General features: G+C 47.4%; 2 protein-coding genes across 8 annotated transcripts; both read left to right on the forward strand.

Annotated features, from left to right (window-relative positions):
* The first annotated feature begins 1,031 nt into the window (after nt 1-1,031).
* LOC137599812 (zinc finger protein Aiolos-like) lies at nt 1,032-7,160 on the forward strand. 6 transcript variants are annotated; one of them, XM_068320980.1, is made up of 8 exons: nt 1,032-1,232; nt 1,973-2,015; nt 2,232-2,309; nt 3,119-3,520; nt 3,802-3,969; nt 4,299-4,415; nt 5,105-5,218; nt 6,217-7,160. In XM_068320980.1, the coding sequence occupies exons 1-8, from the start codon at nt 1,215-1,217 to the stop codon at nt 6,840-6,842; spliced, it is 1,566 nt and encodes a 521-aa protein (XP_068177081.1). In that variant the 5' UTR covers nt 1,032-1,214; the 3' UTR covers nt 6,843-7,160. The 6 variants fall into 6 exon arrangements, with proteins under 6 accessions (XP_068177081.1, XP_068177079.1, XP_068177080.1 ...); XM_068320978.1 differs by having other exon boundaries at nt 1,973-2,309; nt 4,302-4,415; XM_068320979.1 differs by having other exon boundaries at nt 1,033-1,232; nt 1,973-2,309; nt 4,302-4,415; nt 5,108-5,218.
* Nucleotides 7,161-11,288: 4,128 nt separating this feature from the next.
* LOC137600429 (protein AF-17-like) lies at nt 11,289-27,191 on the forward strand. Of its 2 annotated transcripts, XM_068322048.1 has the most exons (20): nt 11,289-11,821; nt 12,898-12,977; nt 13,061-13,115; nt 13,249-13,358; nt 15,840-15,943; nt 17,108-17,201; nt 17,436-17,543; nt 17,685-17,774; nt 18,368-18,512; nt 18,586-19,389; nt 19,742-19,941; nt 20,298-20,418; nt 20,506-20,572; nt 22,550-22,698; nt 23,230-23,418; nt 23,509-23,585; nt 23,685-24,046; nt 24,141-24,228; nt 24,335-24,514; nt 24,591-27,191. In XM_068322048.1, exons 1-20 carry the CDS (start codon nt 11,713-11,715, stop codon nt 24,624-24,626), a joined length of 3,168 nt encoding a protein of 1,055 aa, XP_068178149.1. In that variant the 5' UTR covers nt 11,289-11,712; the 3' UTR covers nt 24,627-27,191. The 2 variants fall into 2 exon arrangements, with proteins under 2 accessions (XP_068178149.1, XP_068178148.1); XM_068322047.1 differs by having other exon boundaries at nt 24,335-27,191.
* The last annotated feature ends 797 nt before the right edge of the window (nt 27,192-27,988 follow it).

Consider the following 27,988-nt stretch of genomic DNA (forward strand, 5'->3'; position numbering starts at 1 on the left):
ATGCCTTTGTGAGAGTGTTTTCCTTTTCCCTCCGGCTAGCCACTGGTTGCCATAGGAAGCCTCCCAGCACTGCACCCCACTCAGGTACGAGCCCCGGTGTTACCCACATTCCTCATCGCCCCCACCAACCGATGGAATGATAGTCAGGTTATCCATATCTGGTCGGTTAGGGGTGAACGGCAGTAATGAGATGTCTGCAGCAGCCGGTGAGCCTCCGGCTGCTGCCGGAGCTCGCCAGAGAGCCAGCAGCTTCATTAGAGACCATTTATGAGGTGTTTGACTGCCTGTTTGTTGGAAATGCTGGTTTGTAGGTGTTTGCTCTCAGTCATGTGAGTTTGTGTTCTGAATAAACTTTATAACTCTTGGAACACAAGGGGCTTCAGATGTCTGTGATTATGTCACCAGTTTTAGCACTATTTGTCAAGGTGTTTTGTGCCTGTGTTACAAAAATAGATGGAAGTGAAAGAGGAATAACACACTCCAAAGGTCCACAAACAAACCGGGGCCATTCCCATTCCTTAAGAGGCCCATATTCTGGCATTTAAGGGCTCAGACAGTGTGACTGTGTGTATGTTTCCATTTATAGGCAGTTGTTTTTCTGGTGAGTTCCTGGGTTGATTTTTGTTTTACCCACCGAAAGAAAGCCTCAAGTCAAAATGTGATTGGGCAGTGGTTTGATGCGTTTGTCAAAAGGTAATTACAAGAACTTCCAGGCTCACCAACAAAAAGATGATGTCATTAAAACTGTGCCACAAGCCATATAAATGAATTAACTAATGCTGTCCTTATGGTGTGTTTTTTTTTTGTTAGTTAACAAATTCTTTTATTGGCCTGAACTGTCGGTCTGTTGTTGGCCACTAGGTGGAGCTACAGTCCCTTTAATTAAAAATAAAACTGGAACCATGTGGAGTGTCTAAACTTCACATGGTTCATCATCATTTGTTTTTTTTAATCATAATCCTATAGTTGTATAGACACCATGGGTTTAATAAATGAACGTTTTTATTTTCATCATGTTAATTCTAGGGAATAATCTACCTCACTGGTGATGCCATGCTTTGGTCTTTGTTGCTCCACCTTATTCAAAGTCAGTTCCTCTTGCTCGACGGCTCTCTCCAAGCTGAAGCTGTACAGCTAGTGATGTTGCTTAAATTCCAAATTGAGAGGAAGTACAGTGGCTGAGTGTGGATTCTCCTAGAGCAGATCTCCTCTGGATGCTGAACAAAATACAGGTAAAAGTTATTCCATCTTTACTCAAACTTCCTTCCGTCTTTAAAAAAAAAAAAAAAAAAACATAAAGAGAAACCAACGAACAAACAACCTGGTTGATTACATGTGGAGACGTGCTTCTCAGTGTCATTTTGACCACATGAGCCAGTTTGTGCTCGCTGTGTATTCCTTGCTGAAATTGATGTGAGACTAAGTCTCTGAATGATGGAAATGTTTTGAAGTAAATGTCCAGTTTCAATATAGTTGTTCCAGTTTGTTTTGTGCTGCACATATCTGGAGTGTGAGTTTTTATTATTTCATAAATCTGACACAGGGCTTCTTTTTAACGTGGACAGATGGACATTTTATTCCCTAAATTATTTTCAAACTGTTGCTTTCAGCTGGCGCGCAGAGCCCTTTTACATTTGCTCATATGTACAGACACGGCAGGAAATACATGTACAGTGAACATCATCGTTTTGCTCGAAGTGACAGGCTTGAGCAATCAACCATGTTACCCATGCTTCTTTTAAAAGCTTCTTCAGAACACAAACTGAGACTCAAGCCTTCTCTCTTTTCATGTTTCTTCGTAGCAGTCCGTAAAATTAAAAATGTGACATCATGACAGTGACATTTTAAATCACTAAATAACATTTTCTTTTCCTTCACAATTGTGAAAGCACCATCAGAAGGAACCTGGCTTGACCTGATTGGACTTGATTCTAAGTGACTGTGAATCAAATGTGGTGTTTTTTCCTAACAGAGCATTTTCACCATGAACACAACCCCAGAGGAGAACGGGATGGGTGAGTGAACGTTACCATAGTCATGGCAGCTGAAGGTATGTGGAGATGTTTGTTAGGACGGCAGAGGATAGCACAACCATTCACCACAATGCCGAATTAGAAAAAGGTGTCAATTGAATGTTATGTTGTTATCTGTGGTTTGCCGCTTTAGAGTTCTTACACTGCAACAAAAACCAACAGTAGTTTTCATGCACGCTCAACGTGTCGCTTTCTCAGGCACTTGTCACCAAGTTGAAGATGTGAAGCCAAAGCAGGAGGAAGAAGAGAGGGAGGAATACATCTATTGTTCTGAAGGTGAGTCACCCAGTCTCCCGCCACCCCCACCCCCACCCCCCCCCACACCCTCCACACCTCCAGAAACATTCATTTAAACTCTTTCCATGATGTTGTTCCAAAGTTGGAGCCTGGATGTGAAGTATATGTCAAATATAGAAGGTCTTTGGTGTTCTGGGTAGCTCTCCTAGTTCTTTCTGGCTGCCCCCCTCCACCCCCATTCTGTCATACTAGTGCACTTCCGAAAAGCCCTTCTCTGCATCTACCCTGCAGCCTGCGGTTCGCTGCTCTGAGACCCTGGGCTCTATATCAGGCCTACCAGGGTTCTGTGTGTGTAAAGTTTCCATAGCACCTCTGAGTGCTTTCCACCATGCAAGGCGTTGTTCTTCAGCTGAGCACCAATTACCGCAAAGACCAGAGTGTGGCTTCTGGATGGAACTGACTGGTGTGGTTGACACGTAGCAAGAGGCTAAGTGACAGGTCCTCAAGGCCGGGCCTTGGGACTCCTCTGTGTGTCAGCAGATGTGGTCTTTTTAATTTTTCATACACTGGATCTTGTATGATGTGGGATTTTGAGCTAGTGAAGGTGAGAGTATGGAAAATTAAAAGAAGAAAACCCAAGAAGTAATCATGGATTAGTATAGTGATTAGTAGATCAATCCTTTTTTCAAAGCAGATGCTGAAAAATGTCCACATTATCTCAAGCACACATCTTCCAAATGTCTGAGACACTGTTCGTTCGCTTAAGTCAAGTTACACAGTTGTTTAGCACCTTTTTTTTTCTTAAAGTGGAATCAGTCCAAATAGCTGGTTTGCATCTCTGCTTATAGGTCCAGTAAAGACGGAGACAGAGGAGGGTGAAGATAGCGAGCAGTACCGCAATGCTGACAGGGAGGAAGAGAGCGGGCCGATGAAGGAAGAAGAGAGGCACAACGAGGATGGGATGGAGAAAGTCTTTCACGATCAGGGGACGGAAGACGACGATGACGAGAAGGACGACGAGGAGGATGAAGAGGGAGATGCCCTGAATGAACCACAGGACCTTTCGTTGATGGACTACTCGCGTTACGACAGCGAGGATCTGTCGAACGCCCACGCGGCGGCGACGTCCGGCGGGGACGGGAACTACGTGGCCCCACGCGTCCACGAATCAGGCAAGCTCAGCTGCGACATCTGCGGCCTGTCCTGCGTCAGCATCAACGTACTACTGGTGCACAAGCGCAGTCACACGGGTGAGCGCAGGAACACAAACACCTAACCTCAAACACCACGGTTGCTCAACCATCACGCTGCTGACGAGGTGTAGAGGTTTGATCCAGCAGCGATGATTAGAGTCTGAATCAGGCAGGAGGAGGTTGTGAAATATCCTCAGTTGGAGATGCAGGCACATACGACATTAGCATGATTTTATTCCAGCAACAGCATCACCTGTAATTCCAGTTGAGTTCTGAATTTCAACACAACTGAGGGCCAATCGGCTTCTCTTCTTCTTCTTCTTCTTCTCCTCTCTCAGGTGAGAGGCCCTTCCACTGCTCCCAGTGTGGGGCCTCCTTCACTCAGAAGGGAAACCTGCTCCGTCACATCAAGCTGCACTCCGGGGAGAAGCCGTTCAAATGCCCCATGTGTAGCTATGCCTGCCGGCGCCGTGACGCCCTGAGCGGACACCTGCGCACCCATTCCGGTACTGGCACACGCCTTCCACCGCTTCACATTTGATAATGACATGCTCACAACAAAGTGCCGTTTCCCAGTCCTCACGCATTGAAGCTGAACCAGACATTTCCAGTAACACCCTGCCCTGAGCTCTCATGCGGTTACACACAGCACGCCATCGTACTCGTTTGCGACGGGAAACCTTTCACATTCTTGCAGACTTGCTGCATGGTTTATCTCAATGTGCACATCATCAGTTTTGTAAAAAAAACCCGCTGAAAATAATCATCATCGTAGCGTCGGAGATGTTGTTGATGTATCGTGTGTTTGGTGATTAACTGAAACTCCCGTTCACAGTAGAGAAACCTTTCAAATGCAACCACTGCAGTCGCAGCTACAAGCAGCGCAGCTCCTTGGAGGAGCACAGGGAGAGGTGTCACGTGTTTGACCAGAGCAAAGGCCTCGCAGACAGAGGTGAGTAGACGCACCCGTCACCGCGTCCACATGACCAGGACAAACCTGATGCGTCACGCCTCTACAAGGACGCACAAACAACCGGCAAACGAATGAAAGCCTTCATGTGAACGCATCCTGTTCTGTAGCATCATTAAATTAGTAGACTGACGACTGTTTGGCCATCCTCCCAGTTAAATAGGTTGTGGTTACTGTGGTATAGAGACTCAGCGCTTCAGAGGCCGCTTCCATGTTCTATAGCGGCAAAGGGGAAGCCAAATATGTAGGCCAGACACACAAACACGCACCCTCTTTGTCTATAGCCTCCCCTCGGAGTGCTTTTACGTTCTGACGGGACAGTTGCAGGTTTGCAACAAAAAGACGCTGCTCTGCTTCTGTGGTCACCGTATGTCGTAAGTTCATGCCTGATAGCGCCGCCGTGGTGAGGACACACATCCTCATCCTGTGGTCGCCTCTCCAGTGCCGGTGAAGTAAAAAGCGCCAGGAAGTGAGGTCAAGCGAGCTTCTGATCGCTGATTGATATCTAGTTCCTCCCAGCCTGACTTAAGCAACCGGCGTCTTCTGCATTCTTTTTAACTTCACTTTATGACCTCAAAAGCTTCGACAGCTCAGCGACCTTTCACGCCGAACACTTCTTGATCAAGAGGAGGTCTTCATTCCCATGTTGCATTTACTGTTTCCGTGTCAAGCAGAGGAAGGCCAGTCAACCAGGACTCAGATGGGCACCGAGCGCGCCCTGCTGCTCGACAGACTCGCGAGCAACGTAGCCAAACGGAAGAGCTCCATGCCACAAAAGTTCACCGGTAAGAGAAGATAATCTCACAAGAGCGAAATCTTCGCTGTTTTTATTCACTGTGATATTTCATACAATTGCTTCATGACTTGTGCTGCTTTTATATGTCTTACGCTCCTCATGTGTCTTAAAATGTCCATCATTTGCACTTTTGCTGTGCTTTTTTTTTTTTTTTTGCTCCAATATACAATGTGTGTCTAAGCTGTCTTTTTTGTCTCTGCTGGCTTTCATGTCAGACAATCAGGAATTGAGGGCAGAACGTTTGCCTTTTATGAGCACAAACCGGAGAGTGGTCTCCGCTGTGCCTAATTCTCTGCAAGAATTGTGTCATAGGTGGGTACCGGTAACCATGCATGGTTAAACCAATGAATGAGTAGCATGCATTTGGAACTTGTTGGTTTATAGTTGCTTACTTTTTCTGTTTTTATCTACACTAACAAAAAAAAGATTCAGTCTGTGTAAAAGGCCACGCAGCCACCCAGCTAGCTAAAGCCTCAAACCAGTCTTTGCAAAAGAAAAGAAAACACTCCTACATCTCTCTATCAACCTGACAGATGAAGTGAGGTCTTTTCAATATGACAACCACAAGGGTTGAAAAGAGAAGTAATGTCTGCAACCGCAGAGAGACACTACAGGCAGTAGGCGAGAAACGTGAGCAGGTGCCTCTCAGTGGCCTTGTGTGGCGCAGCCGCCTTCGTCTGCGTCGTCTGCTTCCTCCCTGCCTCTATCCTCTCGTGGGAGCTCGCTGCTCTCCCTCCTGTCAACCATGTTTTACTTCATTGTGCAGGGTTTCCTTCTTTTCCTTCCTGCTGCCCTATGGGTGAACATTTCTGTTAAGCATCTCATCAACATCAGGTATCTGCAGAAACACTTTCAGGTTGTTTTTCATTTGTGAGCAATGCCTGCTTCCACTTCTACATGTTGTTTTGCTGGTCGTACGGTTTATTGATGTATCTGAAATGACTTCCCGGAGTCTTCAGCCCCATCTCTTCTTGCTTTTTGGTCTAGGGGACAATGGCGTCTGCCTGGACCTGAGCTTTAACAGAGAGACGACCCACCGATCTGACACCAAGGACCCTCTGCCGGGCTCCCCCGGGCCCACTTCCCATCATCAGCCTATCCTGACCAAACTGGAGGGCGAGCAGGCTCCGCCTCACAGGGCCTACCCCATCCGCAACGACACCAGCCCCATGGGCCTGACCAACGGCCACAAGATGGCTATGCCCCTCCTGGGACTTCCTCACGCAGCTCAGCCCCCCCTCAGCTTGGAGTCATTCCACGCCGACAGCTCCCAGATGTGTCAGCCTGTCACATACAGTTTAGGGCACCTGATTGGGGGGCTGAGCCACCAGAACGGCGCCCCCCACACCCAGCATATTCCCCTGTCGCCGTTGGAGGCTTTACGGGTGGCTCGGTCTGAAGGGGACGCTGGGGCACCGCCAGGGGCGGCGTACCCTTGTGGTTACTGCAGGGTGATCTTCCTTGACTATGTCATGTTCACCATCCACATGGGGTGCCACGGCTTCAGGGACCCGCTGGAGTGCAATGTGTGCGGCCACCGCAGTCGAGACCGTTACGAGTTCTCGTCCCACATAGCCCGCGGTGAGCACCGCCTAGAAGTGAAGCAGCTTTAGATCACTCAGTTGGGCGTTGCTTCACACAAGATGTGTGTGTGTGTGTGTGTGTGTGTGTGTGTGTGTGTGTGTGTGTGTGTGTGTGTGTGTGTGTGTGTGTGTGTGTTTGTGTGTGTGTGTGTGTGTGTGTGGGAGTGTTACAAGTGTCTGTGTGTTCTTAGTCATACTGTTCCCATTCTGAGGAGACAACTTCTAGTTAACGTAATACATACATTGGAAAGTTCAGCAAAGTATAAAAAAATGAAAGCATATTTTGTGTATCTGTTGTTTTTTTTTCTGTAAAGTTGAAAATAAAAGGTTTTTTTTCTTCACTGCAAACAGACCTCTGATTTTGTTGATATGAGATAAAGCCTCTTAAAGATATTCACCAATTCTCAGCTTTAGGTATAAAAACCTTATCATGTAGAAGGTCACATGTCTCCTCCTGGGCTGTGGTTTTCAGAGAAACGCATTTCACTGCTTCAAAGGACATCGCTTCACTCTGCACTACGCACTGGTTTCACTCTTGAATATTACATTCATCTAACACAAGTCAGAAAGGTCGCACGGTTTGGCAGACTTTTGTTACACAAAATGAGGCAATACGAGAAACCTGGATTGAATAGATACTGACTTAGGTCTACAATTAAAGGTGCTTTCTGAGCACTGAAATCAAATTAAATTAATATGTTTTATTGAATCAAACTAGCTTCTATTATAAAAAATAGAAAGGATCTTACAATTACCAAATGACCAACATTTGATGCAGGATTATCTCATATACATTGAGGCCTTTTCATTCAGAACCTTGGGTCCCAAAAGAGTTTCCAGAACCCCAAAAACTGTTACAGGGGACCCCCAAATTACATGAAGAGTCAGTTAACTTTCATATTAAGATTCACTCATGAAATGTGTGTTTAGAGGATTTGTGGATAATATTGCCACAACAAATTTTGCTAACCTCAGCCGACAGCTAAATCGGTTTCCTCTGAGTGTATCAAGGTTTTTCTGAACAAAGTACAGTAAATGGGTTCTGCCCCCTCAGTGCATCCAGCTGCATTTTTTCACGCCTTACTGCCTTCAGACCAGAACAGGGTGTTAACTTCATCCAGCTGCCATAATGCTATCTGTCCTCTCCATCAGCGCCAGTTCCCTTTTCTTTCTTTGGCTTTGAAGAGAAGTTACACTTATTAGGCAAACTGCCGTCACAGCTTCAGGTCCAAATGACAGAATTAAACTCATCATTCATTTAAAAAGTACCGGTTGAGATTGGAACTGTTGGTGTTTGTAGAAGTTTGAAGCTAAAATGAAGTCAGGGTAGACTGTGGTGATGTAATAGGAATATTAAAAGAAGTTGCATCTTTTAACTTTACCGAACCCTGCCGGTTCCATATGCTCACTCACTGAACCCTCCTTCAGTAATTTTTTTTTCAAATTTAAGACATAAATACAGTATTTTCCGCACTATAAACTACACTGGATTATAAGGCACATCTTCAATGAATGTGCCTTATTCATTGTGCCTTATTCATTATTCAATAAATGTGCCTTATTCACCCGACACATTGTGTCGGGTGTTTTGTCTTGAACTCCATCTCTGCCGAACCCCTGAGACCGACTCACTGAACCCCTAGGGTTCGATCGAACCCAGGTGAAGAACCACTGGACTAGAGTCAATCCACCAGGAGGTTCTGGTGACATCTGCTGACTGAAATATAAAGGACTTGACCCGACTGCTGAAAGCTGCAGAAAAAACATTCAGTCTAATATGTCTAATGACAGTAACGCGCTTTTAATGAACACGAAAGCAACTAAAGAATCAGTTCAAGGGAGTGAATCTGTTTGGTTTATTGAGAGTTTAGTCAGGAAATAGAGAAGTCATAAAATGTGTGACATCCATTCAGAACTCAGGATGTTGGATGTATAGATGGATGAAGGGATGGATAGATGGATGGATGATAAATAGATAGATGACTATAAACTATATATTCTAATAATAAACTAAACATGTGTCTGACTTTGTAAAAAGGATGTTAATGGCTAGTGAATACTTTCTTCCAGAAGAGACAGGAACATAGGGTGACCTATAAGAGTGGAGGTAGGAGCACACAGGTAGACTACATCTTGTGTAGACGGTGAGATCTGAAGGAGATCAGTGACTGCAAAGTAGTGGTAGGTGAGAGTGTAGCCAAACAGCATAGGATGGTGGTGTGTAGGATGACTCTGGTGGTGAGGAAGATGAAGAGGGCAAAGGCAGAGCAGAGGACGAAATGGTTGAAGGTGAAAAAGGAAGAGTGTTTCATGACTTTTAGGAAGGAGTTAAGACAGGCTCTGGGTGGTCAGGAGGTGCTGCCAGATAACAACTACAGCTAATGTGATCCGGGAGACAGGTAGGAGAGTACTTGGTGTGTCATCTGGAAGGAAAGTAGATAAGGAGGCTTGGTGGTGGAATGAGGAGGTACAGGAGTGTATACAGAGAAAGAGGTTAGCCAAGAGGAAGTGGGACACTGAGAGGACTGAGGAGAGTAGACAGGAGTACAGGGAGATGCAGCATAAGGTGAAGGTAGAGGTAGCAAAGGCCAAATAAGGGGCTGATGATGACTTGTATGCTAGGTTGGACAGTAAGGAGGGAGAGACTGATCTATACAGGTTAGCTAGACAAAGAGACAGAGATGGGAAGGACGTGCAGCAGGTTAGGATGATTAAGGATAGGGATGGAAGTCTACTGACAGGTGCCAGTAGTGTGATGGGAAGATGGAAAGAGTACTTTGAAGTGTTGACGAACGTGGAAAATGAGAGAGAACAAAGACTAGAAGAGGTGACTGTTGTGGACCAGGAAGTAGCAAAGATCAGTCAGGATGAAGTGAGGAGGGCATTGAAGAGGATGAAGAGTGGAAAGGCAGTCGGTCCTGATGATATACCTGTAGAGGTTTGAAAGTGCCTCGGAGAGGTGGCAGTAGAGTTTCTGACTGGGCTGTTCAACAGGATCTTAGATAGTGAGAAGATGCCTGAGGAATGGAGAAGTGTGCTGGTGCCCATTTTTAAGAACAAGGGAGATGTGCAGAGTTGTGACAACTACAGAGGAATAAAGCTGATGAGCCATACAATGAAGTTATGGGAGAGAGTAGTGGAAGCTAGAATAAGGGCAGAGGTGAACATTTTGTGAGCAGCAGTATGAGGATGTTGATAGAGAAGTACAGAGAAGGCCAGACGGAGCTGCATTGTGTTTTTGTAGATCTGGAGAAAGCTTATGACAGGGTGCCCAGAGAGGAACTGTGGTATTGTATGAGGAAGTCTGGAGTGGCAGAGAAGTATGTAAGAAACATGTATAAGGACTGTAAGACAGTGGTGAGGTGTGCTGTAGGTGTGACAGAGGAGTTCAAGGTGGAGGTGGGACTGCATCAGGGATCAGCTCTGAGCCCGTTTGTTTGCTATGGTGATGGACAGGCTGACAGAAGAGGTTAGACAGGAATCTCCATGGACTATGATGTTTGCAGATGACATTGTGATCTGTAGTGAGAACAGAGAACAGGTGGAGGAGAAGTTTGTCCTGGAAAGGAGAGGAATGAAGGTTAGCCGCAGTAAGACAGAATACATGTGTGTGAATGAGAGGGACCCAAGTGGAAGAGTGAGGTTACAGGGAGAAGAGATCAAGAAGGTGGAGGATTTTAAGTACTTAGGGTCAACAGTCCAGAGCAATGGAGAGTGTGGAAAAGAGGTGAAGAAGCGTGTACAGGCAGGATGGAACGGGTGGAGAAAAGTGTCAGGTGTGATGTGTGATGGAAGAGTTTCAGCTAAAATGAAAGGAAAGGTGTACAAAACTGTGGTGAGACCAGCGATGTTGTTTGGTCTAGAGACAGTGTCACTGAGGAAAAGACAGGAGACAGAGCTGGAGGTAGCAGAGATGAAGATGCTGAGGTTCTCTTTGGGAGTGACCAGGAAGGATAGGATCAGGAATGAGTACATCAGAGGGACAGCACATGTTAGAGGTTTTGGAGATAAAGTCAGAGAGGCCAGACTGAGATGGTTTGGACATGTCCAGAGGAGAGATAGTGAATATATTGGTAGAAGGATGCTGAGTTTTGAACTGCCAGGCAGGAGGCCTAGAGGAAGACCAAAGAGGAGGTTTATGGATGTAGTGAAAGAGGACATGAAGGTAGTTGGTGTGAGAGAAGAGGATGCAGAAGACAGGGCTAGATGGGGGCAACTCATTCGCTGTGGCGACCCCTGAAGAGAAAAGCTGAAAGGAAAAGAATAATAATAATAAACTAAACACGTAATGATAAGTCAGAGTAGGAATAACCCACAGACTGTGGATGTTGCTCATCTGTGGACAGTGGATGGTGAAATCGAGTGTAATTGCTACCTTGTAGTTCCGCGGGCGTCCTGAAGATGGCGCCATTAAAGTAAAATTGATATCGAAACAGAGCAGCCAGCGGTTTGACTGATCGATCCACATGTTTTATTTCTCTCCTTCCCGCCACCGTTCGGCCGCGGAGCGCGTCCCACGTCACCAGCCCCGCCACGGAGGACACCTGTGCGCACAGTACCGGATGTCCCGCCGGTGAGCGCGGGAGCGGCTGGCGGTTCTAGGTAACAATAAGTTGCTACCTTTGCTGTGACTTTTAGTTCGACCCAGAAGAGCAGGTCTGAGCATGCGCACTGCATCGGTTCGAAGGGGACAGGGAGGACATCACGGAAAACCGTAGCGGCAGCACCACGAACCCCACGCCGAGATTTCCTCTTCCCGCTGGGCCAAAACTGCGCGACGCGAGCGGCCCAGGACTATGCCCGGCCCGGCGTTACCGAGCCGGACGACCACTTGACAGGCCTGGGCGAGGTCTGATCGGCTTGCCGGGCGGGGAAATAGATTTCTTCTTATGGGAGAAGCATGCGGGAAATGGTCGGAGGTTGCTGCGTGTGTTCAGACGAACGAGGCTGGGCTGAGAACCCGCTGGTCTACTGTGATGGACACGGCTGCAGCGTCGCCGTTCACCAAGGTAACGTTATCCGCGGTTTGCGCGTGATTACCGGGCGGCCGGAGGCAGCCGGGGGTCCCGGTCGAGCGGTGGGGTTGTGGATTTGTAAGGTACCGGGGGTGCTGTAGCTGTCTACGTGAGTGTGTATGTGTGTGTGTGTGTGTGTGTGTGTGTGTGTGGGAGGGGTAAGTGGGCGTGTGTTTGTTGTTTCCTCTCAACACATGATTTTACGCGCAGGGCCGCGCAGGGTGACGCAGATCCCGGATGGATCCGCGACACCTTATGTGCGCTTTATTTGTTTATTTATATATGTATTTGGAACCCTCCACCCCCACGCCGTGTTACCCCCAGGCTCCACTTCCTTTGTGAGGGTTTCTTTCAGGAGGAGAGGGGGAGTCACGTTTCACACCTGAAGTTGTGTCGCACCAACTTTGCGCGTCCGTTTCCTGAGCTGTTTCATTTTATTTATCAACCTGAAAAGTACTCGATTACTCACCATAAGGTGCTGACACAGCAATTGAGGGGAGAGATGTAGTGCAAATTCAAAATGATGACTTTACGACTTAAATGTTACCATGACAACACCATTTAAAGATTAGATAATGATAGGGCAATCCATTTCCGAAAGGCTGTGGTCGGATGGAGACTTACTATAGGACACCAGCTGTGGTTGGTGACCAGGTGGGGTGGCTGGGGTGGGGATGGTCCTGTGACGGCTCAGGGGGTTATGGTAGCAGGTCCAGGTGTTGAACTCTGGGTAGGGAGCACATCAAGGTCCCAGAAGTCCCTAAATGCCAGCCGTCAACCAAGGAACAAAGACTGGAAAGCCATCAAACAGGGGCAGCCATCAAACATCCGAAGAATGAGGTCGAACCAAAAATAGACCGCCGACGAGGAAGGTAGGGAAGCGGCACCTTGTAGATGAAGGTGTGTGCCGAAACAGGCCCGGTGTTCCATCAATGGGACAGTCGTTAGCATCTCCAGGCAGATTTAGTCAGATTCAAGCAAACGTGTTACCAAATAAAAATGGAAGAAGAACAAAGGTGTTGTATCTGAGTGTACATTCTGACCCTCCCCTCTCTTTCTCTGAATCCCAGCATGCTACGGGATCGTCCAGGTGCCCACCGGCCCGTGGTTCTGTCGTAAGTGTGAGTCCCAGGAGAGGGCGGCGCGTGTGGTGAGTAAACCGTCCCGACGGCGCCTGTCCATCTCGGCTTCACCCATCACACAAGTTTTTTTTTGTCTCCCGTACTGTTCCAGAGGTGTGAGCTGTGCCCCCACAAAGATGGAGCCCTCAAGAGGACGGACAGCGGAGGTAAATGTCCCATCACGTCCCAATTACCCCTCATCCCGTTTCCCTGAGTTACCCAGCAAAGCCCAACCCCAACCCCGCTAGAAATAGAACAAAACACGGCAACTTTATCTCTCCAACTTCCAATCTGTGACAGGGTGGGCCCATGTCGTGTGTGCGCTCTATATCCCGGAGGTGCAGTTCGCCAACGTCCTCACCATGGAGCCCATCATCCTGCAGTATGTCCCCCACGACAGATACATCAAGGTACCCCCAGATTGAGACGGGAAAGCCCAACATTTATAGAACACACAGTACTTTACGTTTGTGCGTGAAATCTGATAGACGCATCTGATTCCAGATCAGTTCCAACAACCTTCAAGAAGTTTTTTTCTGCTGGTGTCTGCCAGGAAACAAAAAAAGCCTTACAGCCACATTTCTGGTAAACCTTGAAGCTCTGGCTAAACAGGAAAAACAGATTTGCTCCCCATGAACATTTCTTTTTCCACCTACGTACGTTGATGAGAGAGCAACAAGGAAAAGACAGGAGTGGTTTATGAGTGTTTGTCTTTCATTGGGGTGTGTCTTCTTTACCGAGTCATAAGTGAATCCTGAAGTGGGTCCTGATGATCCGGTCTGACATCAAAGCCGTCCCGTTTTGATTTTCAGGAGTTAAAATCTGGATGATTCCATCACGATCACTACAGCCAATGAAAGACGTGTCCTGGAGCACCTGATGGTGTTGCCAAGCAACAGTAAACAGATTAGCAAACAGATTATTTTTTTTCACAGTTATCAAACCAATAATAACCATTTTAAACTATTGTTATCTAGCATACTATTGTTGACAGGTATTAAACCCACAATGGAAATGTAATCCTCCTAGGCGAACATTAGCTAGCACACTACTGTTTACAAGTCTTTAACCAACGGTTCAGATTTCTCTTCCTGTTTGCTCTGAGCGACGGACCGCCGCCTGTGTCCAAAATGATCCCAACCATTTCCTCGTTTACTCTCAGTGATTTGTTTTTCTTATTTTCCTGCTGTAACGCAGACCGGTCACCACGGCAACACCGTCTGACATTTTTAATTTAAATCACAACAATGCTTCTGCCTGCGGAGTAAAGGGGAGACGGTGCGTTCACTGCTCCCTGCGACGAGGGAAACTTGAGGAAAAACCTGCAGCGTTGAAACATACATTTTGAATTTTGCCTTCATGTTTGAGACGTGAGAAAGAATCATCCGTTCGGACGCAGCAGTCCTCAGACATTATAGGATTATACAGCTTTTAAAACACGTCCCGAAGCTTTTTATCCGTTTGTTCCTTTGTGATGCGGCTGCTTAAGTCCGTAATCAAAGCCTGCTCCACAACAGCTTGACAGAATTCTCCTAGTTTATTAACTTACTTGTACATTTTGTTGTCTGATTTGTTTGTGTGTGTATGTGTGTGTACAGTCTTTAATGTCCCTCTGGTGCAGTGTGTGTGTCTATTGATGGTGGGTGTATCCGGCTTGGCTTTAAAGCAACGAATATCCATGTTAGATGGCTGGACTTAGCAGCCAGTGGCCGACATGCTGTGTGTTAGCTGTGTGTGTGTGTGTGTGTGTGTGTGTGTGCGTGTGTGTGTGTGCGTGCGTAGAGTGTCCACACGTGAGTGTTTGGGTGCCTGGTTTCATATTACGTTGTCAGCTACAGTAAATTACATGCAGCTTTCCCCCTGCACGACCCATTCAATATGCATTTTGCTGCCTGCATTCCTAGACAGCGTTACAATGGACCGAGAAAACTTGAGAAGGCCGTTTTGCTTTTAAAGGCTCGTAGTAGTTGCTTGTCTGGCCTTTAATTACAGAGCTGACATCTTCTGAGTGTTACAGAGAGAAGGTTGTGGAAAGTACAGAGTGACACAGTTTAAAGGGAGAGAAAAGCCTAAAAAAACCGAAAGGGCTGAAGCGAAAAGGTAAAGAGCCTGCTGTTCCTTTGTCCCGCACCTGTTGCTAGGCCTCTCGCACACACCCCCCCCCCATCTCCCCATTAGTCAGTCCGGATGAGTTAGAAAATCTAAAGTAAGAATACAAACGCTCAGAAGCTGTGCTTGTGCATGAACGTTCATGCTCATATGTGATTGGTGGACACGTGTGCTCATTCAATCCCAATCCAGATGATGCTTCCTTCACGCGGCCTCCAGCTTGCATGTGGATTATCTCCAAAATTTATTTGAAATATCCCTCGGTTTATCGGGATGCTCTTCCAAACTTAAAAAACGAGGAAGTAGCTGGAAATCTAGGTCACAAGTCACGGAAATGAAATTGAGATTTAAGAGACAAAAGTCCTGTGAGAACAAATAGCCAGCGAGCCACAGTCCCATCTTTTTTTTTTTTCCCAGCATTCCCAAACATCTGGTCAACAGTTTGCTGCACAAAGCAGAGAGCAAATGGTTTCTGTTTGAAAGCCCCATCTCTGCTGCTGGCGAGCACATTAGTTTTTACAGTATAGCTGCAGCGGGCCTCGACTGGAGAGCCTTTTATCTTCTCCGCACTGCGATCACAGCGGTTCACTTTAACGGCCAAATAACACGGATGGCCTGCAAACACTGGAACAAGACAAACTCACAAACCTTTACACAGAATTCCACACTGCATTTTTTTTTTTAAACGGGAAGGAATTTGCCTATTTACAGAGGGGGGGGGGGGGGGGTTCTTAATGATGGTAATTGTAATTGACATGTCGCCTGACTTCCTGTTCTCTCAGACCTGTTACATCTGCGAGGACCACGGGAGGGAGAGCAAGGCGTCCTGTGGAGCCTGCATGACCTGCAACAGACCGGGCTGCAGACAGGCCTTCCACGTCACCTGGTGAGTGTGAACGTATCCCGGCGGTGTCGGATCAGACCCTGATCGTCATAAAAGAGCCGTGGCAAACACTTGTCAGGTACACTTTGAGCGTAAAACATCCGAGTCCTGATCCAGATCATCGCCAAAGAAGTGATGACTAAACCGCTCACATGACCTCCTGAGTGGAACTGATGAATTGTTTTATTATTCCTTGAATGCCTTGATTTGTATGGAAGGCTGCTAAAAATAAGTGCAGCAGGACAGTTTACCACAAGAAAGACGATACACCTAGCTGATTCTCTCCCTCCATCCTGGAATATTCTGCCACCCTGAGACAAACAGATTCGTGTTTAAACATGAAATGTGATTGGTGAGCTTGTGTGCGATGGTTTAGATGTGAAAAACCTTCAGCCTTCCTTGAGTCTTTGTCGCCGTACCCGCCACGGACCTTTGTTTCCTGAATGTGAAAGACGACGTGGGGAAACTCCATCCTCTCAATTCTCTTTAAACAAATGACTTATTAATCATTAATGATGACTGCTGGTTTAACATCTGAATTAACTGTTAACCTATGAAATCCTCCCCAGTGGTGTAATCTTCACAGGCCCTAAAACAAAGGCAAACAGCAGTATCTGAAAGGCGCAGTTGCAGCAACTCTGCCTTTGTTTCATCATTTAGTGAAACGCAGAAAGGTGACGTGGAGAAGAGGAATAAAGGGTAGCCAAAGTAAATCGGAATTTGTGTCTCTGAAAGAATGAAGGTTAATGTTTAGAGAAAGGACAGCCATGATGCACGGACTGGTGAGCAGACCAGAGGATGTTGGGAAAACGCTGATGAGGATGGAGCTAGCAGGAAAGAGGAAGACAAAAGAGAAGGTTGGTGGATGTAGTGAGGAAGACATGTGAACAGTTGGTGTTCGAGAGGAGGATGAAGAACATGGGCTGACGAGCCCTAACGGGACACACCCACAGGAAAAGGAGAAGAAGAAGTGAAACATAAACTCCTCCATGTCCCCAGAAAATATGCAGCAAGAGACTTTCAACTTTGCGGAAAAGTGAATTTCACAAATGTGACAGATACCGACTGCACTTTGCTCTTCTATGTCGAGAAGGTCGTCATGGTCCGTTTGTGTGTTTGCGTTTATTTGTGTGTGTTTGCTCTCGTCTGACCCGTGATTCTGTCCAGCGCTCAGATGGCCGGCCTGCTGTGCGAGGAGGAAGGCCCGGAAGCCGACAACGTAAAATACTGCGGCTACTGCAAACATCACTACAACAAAATGGTAAAAACAGACGACCCACTGCAGACCAGTAACCGTTCCTGCAACCAACATCACAACAAAAACAAAATCAAACACTTTCATTTGTGATAAAAGTGTCCAGCCGTCATTTCCAGTTAAATCTGAACGCTTCAAAAAGAGCTCCATCATTTCCGTGGAACCTTTTATGTGTTTACGAAAAGTAACCGCGGCATTGGAAAGTTATATTTGACGCAGGTTCCGCTTCCGTTTTTCCAGCAGAAGAAGTTGCGCTCCAGTGAAAACACAGGCAGCACCTTTAGTCATTCCCGGGGACGCTCCAGGTCTCCATCTCAGGACAAACACCACCACCACCGCCAGAGGAAGGTGAGCATCAGCGTGCGGCGCCACGTCGAATCCAGGCGGCGCGCTCCTCTCTCCACAAGCCCGATGCTTTACTGAAATGCAGTTTTGCTTTACCAGTAATTGTTTGATAAAATTCTAACGGTGCTGATCCTGTGTGTTCAGAGTCACAAGGACAAGGTTCGGCAGAGGGAGCGCCACAAGAAGTCCTCCGACGGCCTGAGCTCGTCTTTGACGACCAGCAGCATCGAGAAGGTATGACGGGGAATCCTGTTGGCGAAACAGGGTTATTTAAGTCTTAACACACACAGTTACATCACACTTTTTCAAGATTTATCCCAAATGTTTCAGTCACATTTCCATTTCCGGCTTCAGCATGATGGCATCCTGCTAGCCCTTTCACAATAAGAGCATCCCTCTAACTCTCCGTTTCAGGATGACGACCAACAATACGCTGAGAACGCCTCAGGTGTTTGGGTAAATTAATGTTCACACACTCCTCCGTTTGCTGCACGGGTTGTGTGTTCAGTTGCGTCGTTGAACTTCGAGGCCGAGTCTCCAGCGTCAGACGTGACATCCTGTTTGGTGCTGACTTGTTTCGCGTTGAGAAGCTTCATCTTGTATTTCTGCATCTGGAAGTTTGGTCTTTTTCTTTGTTGATTAACAAGTCATGGAGTCATTTGAGTAAAGATCCCATAGCAGTGCTCTTAGTCCGCTCTACTGAATCCTGGATTGTCTACCTTTAAATGTGTGGATGTCATAATGTCTCAGTGTTTTGACAAATGTCTTAAAAGGTCACTTTTCAGGAAACGGCGTGAATGAAACGTGTTCTCTGTGTTCTGGCGCAGATCTCCACTCACCACAGCGTCAAGGACAATGAAGGGAAGTCCAAAAAGCTGAGCTCACACGGTCACGGCCACCGCAGCAAGAAGACAGGAAGCACCGGCAAGAGCTGCTCGTCCTCCTCCTGCTCCTCCAGTCCCTTCAACGCAGGTGGAGAACGGAGAACGGGGCACCGGTCGGAGACGTGGACACTCGTTGTACTGAGACTCTTCTTTGTGTTCAGGCTCCCTGACTTCCACTCAGGATTTCCATCAGTTCTCCTCGTCCTCCCGTCTGGAGCGCAGCCACGACCGGGGCGGGGAGGAGCACAGCGGCGAGGAGCGTAAGGAGCATCGCAGGAGGCCGGCGGTCCAGGAGGTGGCGGACGAAAAGGAGGAGGACAAAGACAAGGAGGGGGAGGAGGACACCAAGTTCCACAAGCCGCCGGCTCTGACTCCGGTGGACGGCCTCCTGGCTGGGTCGCAGGGTCACGACAGGTCGGAGGGCGACTCCAGCCCCTTTGAGAACAAGGTGACCATCTCCACCTTCGGCTCCATCATGCGCATCACCTCGTCGTCGTCGCTGGGCGGCAGCAGCAAGATCCGGAAGATGTCCTCATCGGGGGACTACAAGCCCTCCAAGTCGCTCTGCAAGCCAGCCCAGCTGAGCGCGCAGCCCATCCCGGAGGAGGCGGACCAGGAGGACAAGGCCACGCCCCCGCCGCTGCCCCGAGAGAGGAGGCACCGGAGCAACAAGAAAAGCAGCCACGGCCCGGGGCGCCCCCGGGGCAGCAAGAACCGGGACCGGAGGGGGGAGGAGCATCACCACCACCACCACTACACCGCGCCCCCACCCCCTGCTCTTCCTCCTCCTCCCCCTCCTCCTCCTCCAGCCTTAACCTCCTCCTCTTCCTCCTCGCTCTACCCCCTCCCGTTCGCAGTCACCCCCACCACGACCACCACCATCTCATCCTTTACTTCATCCTCCTCCTCCTCCTCCTCCGCGGGCAGTTTTTCCACGAGTCGCGGGAACTCGCTGCTCTCCTCCGGTGAGTCTGAGGGTGGGCGGGGGCGCTTCTGGTTTCCTGTTTGTGAGGATTCAAAGGAGACGCTTCCTCGTCGGCGCGCTGCTTTGCAGCTCGGTTTGTTGAAATGTTGGGGCGACACGCGTCTGTGTGTGTGTGTGTGTGTGTGGGGGGGGCGTCTGCAGAACGCCGGCTGCTTATCTGTAGATCAGAAGCCGATGGCGTAAAACAAACCGCCACAGATGAAGGCAAGCGTCTCAAATCAAGATTCTGTTCACACTGGATTTTATAATCTGCTGTAATCTGACTCTCAGTGTCGATTGGAATCTCGTCTCAGATGAACTTAATAAATCTCTTTCTCTTTCTGACGCCTCAGGTATCTACTCCAGTCTCAAGGACCCCCTCACCATGGGTGGGGGCGTTTGTAGTACCCCTCTTTCCCTGGGCGGAGGGGTGTGTTGCACCCCCATGTCGCTGGGAGGGGGTTTGTGCAGCACGCCCCTCTCCTCCGGGCTCCTCCAATCCCACATCTCCTCGCTGTCGCTCCCGTCAGGCGGCGCTCCGTCAAACTCACAGGTGGGAAGAAGAACCAGGCGTCACTCACACAACAAACCCCCACCCCCACCCCCCACCCCAGGAAGCTTCGTCTCCTCATGATGTCATCGTAAACCAGTCGACTCCTGATAGGCCGATCCTCATCATGTGATTCCCAGACTTTGAATATCTGCAGCTAGAATCTGGGTCAGATTAACGTCGTTGTTAGTTTGATAGTTATTCTGGGAAAAATGTGTTTTATTCACGGTGGTTTTGTCAGGATCCAGACCAGGAACGTTAGAACTCAGATCGGTCTGAATCCACAGTCTGGTGGGGAGGTGGTGAGGACACTGTAAGGAAGAGAAGCAGTGGTGAATTTCTCTCTGCCCGTCTTGTAGGTCCATCCCGGCTCATCCAGCTCGTCCTACAGCCTGACCACCTCCCAGCCTTTCTCCAGCTGTCTGGCCACGGCCCCGACGCTGCCGCCGGTTCTGGGTCAAGCCCAAACCCACCTTCCGGGTGAGGAGACCCGCTTCAGACATCTGACACCGGAGGTTTGGACTTTAAAGTGAGGAAAGCTGATGACTCTTTGTCCACGTGTTTCAGAGTCAGACCTGGATGACTGTCGCTTCCCGTGTCAGGGGAACTCGCCCAGAGAGAGTCTCTCCTCGCAGTACGTGTCATTTCATCATTTCTTTCTCACCCATGAATGATTTTTGTACTCCAGAGCTGCTGGAAATGACTGAGAAACTTTCGGTTCTGATCCATCAGAAGAAGAGCTCTGTGGATGAGTGGGTCTGTTTCGTGGCGCCGCTCAGATCAGTTTCTGTTTCTGTAACCAGCTACAGGAAACAACCCGGTGATGATGTGAAAATGAGAGAAAAAAACACTGCAGCCTTGATGGTAGTTTCCACCTCACAGCGGTGTGAAAACACGTAGAACACTTTCATTTTATCTGTTTTAATCCTGTTCTTCAGGATAATATAACACACACACACACACACATACACACACAGTTGGTATGAAATAATCTTTTTGGTTCAGTAAATTACAGTATTTTCTGCACCATAAGGTGCACTACTTGACTATAAGGCGCACTTTCAATGAATGGCACATTCCAAAACCCTTTCATATATAAGGCGCACTGGATTATAAGGCGCACTGTTGGTTATTGAGAAAATTGAAGTCTTTTAGGTGCGCCTTATAGTGCGGAAAATATGGTAAATCAACATTTACCGTATTTTCCGCACTATAAGGCGCACCTAAAAGACTAAAATTTTCTCATAAACCCGTAGTGCGCCTTATAATCCGGTGCGTCTTATATATGGATTCATATTCATATTAATATTGGTTAAAAACATGATCGCTGAAAAAAAGCCGGCAGTCTGGCCGCCAGTCATGCCGCACTCCGCCACCAGAGGAGCCCCCTCAAAAGGCACTCGGGCCCACGCCCCCTAACAACGGTAGTCAAGGGGCGTCACCGAAGTCCCGGCTCTGACTGAGCTGCTCTCAGACGGTAAAGCAGACTGTAGGAGCACCGGTGATTACGTATTAAAATATAAGGAACTTTCAACAATTCTATTAATAAAGTTTGACTGACTGACTGATCTCAGTATTTCCTAACTATTTGGCGTCGGAAATAACTCACTTTAAACTTAATTGGTCTTAAAAATGCCATCGTGCTGTCATCTGGAATCTAGTGACGGTCCATTCTATTAGTCTGTGGAAACACACGGAGAAACTGGCATAAAGGTGAATGAAAGACCCTCAAAGCTGAACTTCCAGCCTTTTCTGAAATTTCAAGAGCTGAGTCACTGCTAGACAAAGGTGTCTACTGTACTGCAATTGATCTACAAATGTAGTTGATAGGTCTGGGCGGGCGGCGGAGGGTCGCATTCAGGTTTATGTATTCTGTCTGCAGCAACGTGCTGTGAGATTCACGGCGGTGAGATACCGACGTTAAAGTCAGCTCTAGGAGTAAAACAGCGTCACATTTGCCAGTAAATTAGCAGCCCGACATTAAAAACTAGTTAAACAATTGTTTAGGACACACAGCAGCAAATAGCTGCACCTCACCTCCGACTGGACTACCGATCGATCGAAACAATATTTAATTAATAAACGAAGACGAATGTCGGCGCTTAAATATCTGCTTCGAACTTCAGATCAGGAAATAATCCGCTCTGTTCGCACTGACTGCACTCGTAATGAATTTAACCAGTTTTTAATGTCAGGTTTTTTAATATGCGTGTTGACTTCTTTCTAAGATGGCAAAGTGATCAAGTGATCAGGTTTCCTTGATGAGGCTCAGAATGGCTTATTGACATAACAATAGGGGCGATTCAAAGGTAGTCAGGAAGTCATGAATGCAATCATGACTGTCTGAGCAGCGCGGCTCTATCTAGTGGACGGATTGTGCAACTACAGCCGCTGCAGTTTATCAAATAAATTTTATTTATTTTTTATTGTGTGCGCCTTATAGTCCAGTGCGCCTTATAGTGCGGAAAATACTGTAATAATCTATTGTTTTATGTTGTGGTACGTTTTAAATCCAACACCGATTAGTTTGAGATCCAAACTCTAAACTCCCACGAGTGTAATTCCATCTGACTCCTTGTTGGTCTCTTCTTCCTCCTCCTCCTTCTCGCAGGTCACCCATGAGCTGTCTTCCTCTCCTGTTCGACCAGAGAGACGGGATGGGAGCAGGAGTCCGAACTCGTCCCGAGAACGTCCCTCCTGCCAGCTCCCACATCGAGCTCCTGCTGGAGAAACACGGCAACGGAGAGATGGGCGTCAACAGTGAGTCAGCATGACGCTGCGGGCCACGGCCGTGAAATCCACTGCGTTGAATCGACTTCCTTTCACCTCCTCTTGCCTTTCAAACCAACGTCAGGAGGAGAACCTGCTCCTCTGACAAACCATGGTTTTCTCCTTCCATAGCCAGTCCTCCCTCTGACTCACTTCCAGTGTTTTCTTTGCTCTTTCCTCCCCCCCTTGGTGTCGCCACTGTTACTTCATCCATTTTCCTTCATCTGACTCAAATGACTCTGGTTTGAAGGCCACAGATGGAAGGAGCTTCTGTCAGCCGTTCTTATTCACGTGCATCTTCATCACCAGATCCTGAGACTGTCGAGTTTCTGGACAGGATGCACACAAATAAAAATCAAATTGCATGAAAAAAAAAGTATATATATATATATATACTGTACATACTGTATATATACTGTATATACTGTATATATATATATTTTTTTTTTTTCAACCGATCTCAGCTAGAAACATAAATCTTTCTGCACTCAGATGTTTTTTTGTCCTTCGTGTTTCCTCCAGTTGTGGAGATGCTCCAGTCGCTCCACTCGCTGCAGCAGGAGAACCAACGCCTGCAGGACCAGATCCTCAGCCTGACGGCCAAGAAGGAGCGTCTGCAGCTGCTCAACACGGAGCTGGCGGTGCCTTTCCCCCCACATGTCCTCTCTCCACAGGCCTCTGCACAAATCAGCTTCCTGACGTCCATCCAAGGTCCGGCTCGCCGCCTCCTCCACCTCCGGCTCGTGGTCACGGAAACGTCTGATGTTTTTCTCCTTGTGTTTGTGCCTCTCCTGTCCTTAGACCCCCTCAGCACCAATAAGAGCCCTCTATCCAAAAGCTGCTTCCTGAATGATACTTCCTTCATTACCTCTTCTGAGGTGAGTGGCCCTACGTTCCCTGAACGCACCATCTGAGCCCACGATATTCACCACGGATGCCGTCACCTCCTGACTGGACTTCTCGCGTCCTTGTTCCAGGAGCTCCTCTCCGGCAGTCCGTCCCGCAGTAGCTCCTCCCTCTCCTTCCAGAGCACGCCCCCTCCTCAGCAGAGCCCCGCCTCCTTCAGCCAGCCCCTGCTGAACGGTTTGAGTCGGGGTTTCGGCGACGGTCTGGGGACCATCGGTCAGGTGGGCGGCTCCTCTCTGCCGGCGGTGGGCGGGCTCATAGCGTCCCTCGCCGGGAGTCCTCAGCTGAATGTGAACGGCGTGCTGGGCAGCTTGAATGGCGTGATCCAGTCTCCGGCGCAGAGCATCCCTCAGCCCGCTCTGCGCACCCAGCCTCCGCCTCTCAACCCCCACGCGCTGGCACAGGGCTTTCAGCTTCCCAAGAGCGCCAGCCCGTACGTACCCGATCCATCAGAAGCACGTTTCCTGGTCCGAGCGCCGGCGCGTCGTCCGCTGCCTAACGCGTCCGTGTGGCGTCTTGTGTTTCAGATCCTCCCTTCTCACCGAGCAGCAGAAGCAGCTCCTCCTGGAGCAGCAGCAGCTCCAGCAGTTCCTCGCCTCGCAGAACTTCACTCCCGTAATCTCTCCTCCTCTTCCTCCTCCTCACTCCTCTCGAGTTCTAATTCTGGATCTACCTGTAAGCGGCGGGTGTTCTGAGCCGTTTCCCCCTCCCCCCTCCACAGGAGCAGCAGGTGGTGGTCTGCCAGATGCTGCAGCAGCAGAGACAGCGGGAGCTGCAGCGCCTCACGCTGACGGGAGCGCTCGCCTCCACCCCCAACTCGCCCAACCTGTTAACCTCGGCTACGGCCTCGCCCCTGCAGGGCGGCGGCGGCGGCGTCTTCGGCCTGCAGGATAAACCCGGGGTGAGTAGCTGCAGAATCAGAAGCAGGGTGTGTGACGTTGTCGGAGTAACGTGATGCGGTTGGGTTGTGTTCTCAGGCGGCAGGAGAGAAAGGCGGGGATAAGAACGGATGACGCCCGGTTTATACGGAGCACCTGAAGGCATCGGGCGCCGCAGCCCCGCTCCAAGATCTGCAGTGGAAAGACTTTTCCCTCTCTTGTCATCTTTATCTCACGTCCTCTTTTATGAATGTACAATGGGATGGTCTTACAAAAGGTCAAGGTGAAGGTTTCCATGTTTTGAAATATCCCAGGTTCTTCTCATGGGTTTTGTGCAGGCAGCTTTCAGAGAACATGACTTCAATGGTCTCTTTTTTTAAATTGCACTAATTCGTCAGCCGGACCAATGGGGCTGCTCGTGTGGGCAGAACCGGAGTCCCTCCTCATCCCTGCAGGTGCTGTCTAGGCTTTTTGGGTTGAAGTGTAACCTTAAGGTCAGTTCTTTGACTTCTCAAGCGCCGACCGTCCGTTCTTTCCTTCCGTGGCTCGAGCCAGAGTTTCCTTTCCGTCGGTCAGAACCACAGACTTCTTTAAACCTCCACTGTCTTCCTTGATATTTTTCGTCTTCCCTTTGTGTTCACCCCCACTAATTTTTCCAGATCTTCTAACGTTGCCTCGTCCCTCATGCACTTAAATCTGTACAGGATAAATATATTCAATCGTTTTCTATGTGTTTCTAGTGGCATTTCAGCATTTAGCTCGTGACCACCTCAGACCACCTCTTTTCCATCGTTGAAAGTTTTTTCTTACCACGATAGCCTTTGACTGGATTGAATCGACCACCAAAAAAAATAACTTGTGCAAATATTAAAAAAAAAAAAAAAAAAAAAAATCGGCACAGAGCCCTTGTGTCCAAAAAAGGCGCCATCGTTTATCGGGGACTGAAATCAATCCCAGAATCCATCCCAAAAACCACCAAAAGAGTTTCTACACATTTTTTTTTAATAACCGTCTAGTTGCTGTTGAGATTATGCAGTTCAAAACCAAACAGTTGGAAATTCTAAGTTAGAAATGAATCATTTTTACCTAATCAAGTGTGCACTTTGCATGTTCGTAGCCAACAGAGCAAATTAGCCATCGACCACTTTATATATGCTAGGTACCGAGTGGGCCGCTAGGGGCCGACGATGTCCTGATATAAATTAGTATTTTGCACTTCCCCCTGAAGGGTCAGTTGGTTTTCTGTTTCATACTCAGATGTTGTTTCCTTGCTCTCTAGCTCGATGTCCTCTTAGCAATACTGGATAGATAATGCCTTAAAGACGTTAGATTCCCAGAGGAACCCTCCAGCTCAGAGGCTTTATTCTCTTGTCGTTCTGTTTTTTAATCCGGGGTACATGGAGGGGTTTGTTAGTTAGGTGAAGCAACCCGTTTATACAGTACTTTTGATAGCTGACTGATGTGTGAATAACCGTATAGTGATAACTGAAGCATCAAATCATTTTCTGTTCTACTTTTTTGTTTGTTTTGTTTTTCGTGTTCAGATGCAATGTTCTTTAGTTGTTTCGTGCTTCGGAGAACTTAAGAATGGAGGAATTAGCGAGGGGGTCTTTACGTTTGCACCGTGGTGTCATAGGAGACAGGTGGGGGGGCAGCTGAGCAAACAGTGTTGTTAGTGTTGACTTTTACTGCTGACCCGATCGAGGTCATGTTCAAGCCAACATGGAGACGATAAGCTTCTAGATTTTTTTTCTGTCATCATGTGATGCTTCTATCTATCTATCTATCTATATACATATATACATATATATGTATACATATAATTTCTATTACGCTGTCTGCTGTGTTCTTTAACAATATGGTCATAGGTCTTTTAAAATATGTTCTCACCTGTTAGCAATCTTGAACATGATCTCCCGTACATGTGATATCTTGAGTGCGTTGTTGTTTAGTTAGCATCTAATGTAGACGTCAGAAAGGAGCTTCAGTGGGTCAGTGATAAATACTGTAGCAATGACCGAAGGGAAATGGCTTCACTTTGGGGGGGGGGGAGAAAATGACCAAGTATGTCTTGATTAGAAGTCCAGACACACAACCATGTCAGAGACTGACTGAAGCGTGCTGAAGGGTTTCTGAAGCAGTTTTGTTCTCGTGTTGCACTGGGGCACTTCGGGCCCAACTGTAAATCTTATTTTATTTTTAACCTTTTAAATTTTGTTGGAATACAAGTTGTAAACTTTAATGTTTGTGTAAAACCACATTCATCATTTTTAAGCTTTTGAAGTTTGGGTAACCCAGATAATTCATGTTCTGAATGTCGTACTGTGTATCCTTTATGTATTACAACATTTAAGCACCTACCTTTGAATGAGGGTTAACGGAGAGCGAGTTACTTATTGGGATATGAATTGCATGAAATGCAGTGACGTCTCTCAAATGTAGTGCAAAATATCAAGTAATAACTATGCATAATTTTAAATGCATTGTTCCCTGAAAAATAAATGAGCACTGAATCTTAAAAAGGACAAGCATGTTCTCATTGTACAGTGTATTTGTTGGAGAGAATTGATCCAGACGAATTTGACAATATTCAGATTAAAAGTCATGTAAAGTATTTTGATATTTTTTTTTGTGTAAAATTAAAAAGGACAAATTAAGACAACTTTTTTTTGTCAATAAATGTATTTTACTGAGTTTTCACACTTCCTTTTTCATGTCGTGACTTAATCTGTTCGTGGTTTTTTGTTCTTTTGGTTGGTTTACGCCACATTAACGGGATCTCTGCCTTCAGACAGCTAAACTTCTTCAGTCTCACCGGACACAGAATATTCTCAAAGAGTTCTGAGAGTCAACAATACAGATCAATTTTACCTATACTGTGCTCTTTGGGAGACGTTTGGACGACGCGTGTTATCAAATCTTCCTACTGGGAAAGCAAACCTCTGAAAATGATCCATTAAAGTGATGATGTGATTGAACACAGTATGGCTTGTTTAAGACAGATCCAGCATCACAAATATAATCTCACATCTCACACGCATCAGATTTCTGATCCAGATCTGGTGATCCAGAATAATTCGTGAATCATGCAAAATTAGTAACAATCTACAGTAGACTGACCTGAGATCAGATTGCAGTTGAAACTGCTGATTCTAGATCTGAGGAAAAACCACCATTAGTGCGTTTACATCCGTCCTTTTTCTGAAAACACCCTCTGCCGAACAGGAACCCATCGCCACATTGATCCTTTATCAGTCACTCACTATTGATGCACAGAGGACAACTTCTGTCCTGTAACCCAGACTCTGATCTGACGGGGGGCCCTGGCGCCACCTGGTGGTGGGATGACGCACAACTTCATAGATGATCGGGACAGGCGCAGTTTATATACAGTATATAACACCGTATATACTGTGTGTTTGTGTCATAAATTTAGTTCCTCCTCCAGCTAGGTGTAACTGTTTAGTGAAAGAGTTACTATCAACCAATCAATCAAA

Source organism: Antennarius striatus, chromosome 8 (assembly GCF_040054535.1).
Source record: "Antennarius striatus isolate MH-2024 chromosome 8, ASM4005453v1, whole genome shotgun sequence".
In the NCBI taxonomy this organism is placed as follows: Eukaryota; Metazoa; Chordata; class Actinopteri; order Lophiiformes; family Antennariidae; genus Antennarius; species Antennarius striatus.

What these genes read in the sequence shown, in the direction of transcription:
- LOC137599812 (XM_068320976.1), top strand. Translation starts at nt 2,138, where the DNA reads ATGTTGTTATCTGTGGTTTGCCGCTTTAGAGTTCTTACACTGCAACAA. An exon ending in ACACCTGCGCACCCATTCCG is followed by an intron (nt 3,970 to 4,298) that starts GTACTGGCACAC and finishes TCCCGTTCACAG; the next exon opens with TAGAGAAACCTTTCAAATGC. An exon ending in CATGCCACAAAAGTTCACCG is followed by an intron (nt 5,219 to 6,216) that starts GTAAGAGAAGAT and finishes TTTTTGGTCTAG; the next exon opens with GGGACAATGGCGTCTGCCTG.
- LOC137600429 (XM_068322047.1), top strand. Translation starts at nt 11,713, where the DNA reads ATGCGGGAAATGGTCGGAGGTTGCTGCGTGTGTTCAGACGAACGAGGC. An exon ending in CAAGAGGACGGACAGCGGAG is followed by an intron (nt 13,116 to 13,248) that starts GTAAATGTCCCA and finishes AATCTGTGACAG; the next exon opens with GGTGGGCCCATGTCGTGTGT. An exon ending in AGCCCAAACCCACCTTCCGG is followed by an intron (nt 20,419 to 20,505) that starts GTGAGGAGACCC and finishes CACGTGTTTCAG; the next exon opens with AGTCAGACCTGGATGACTGT.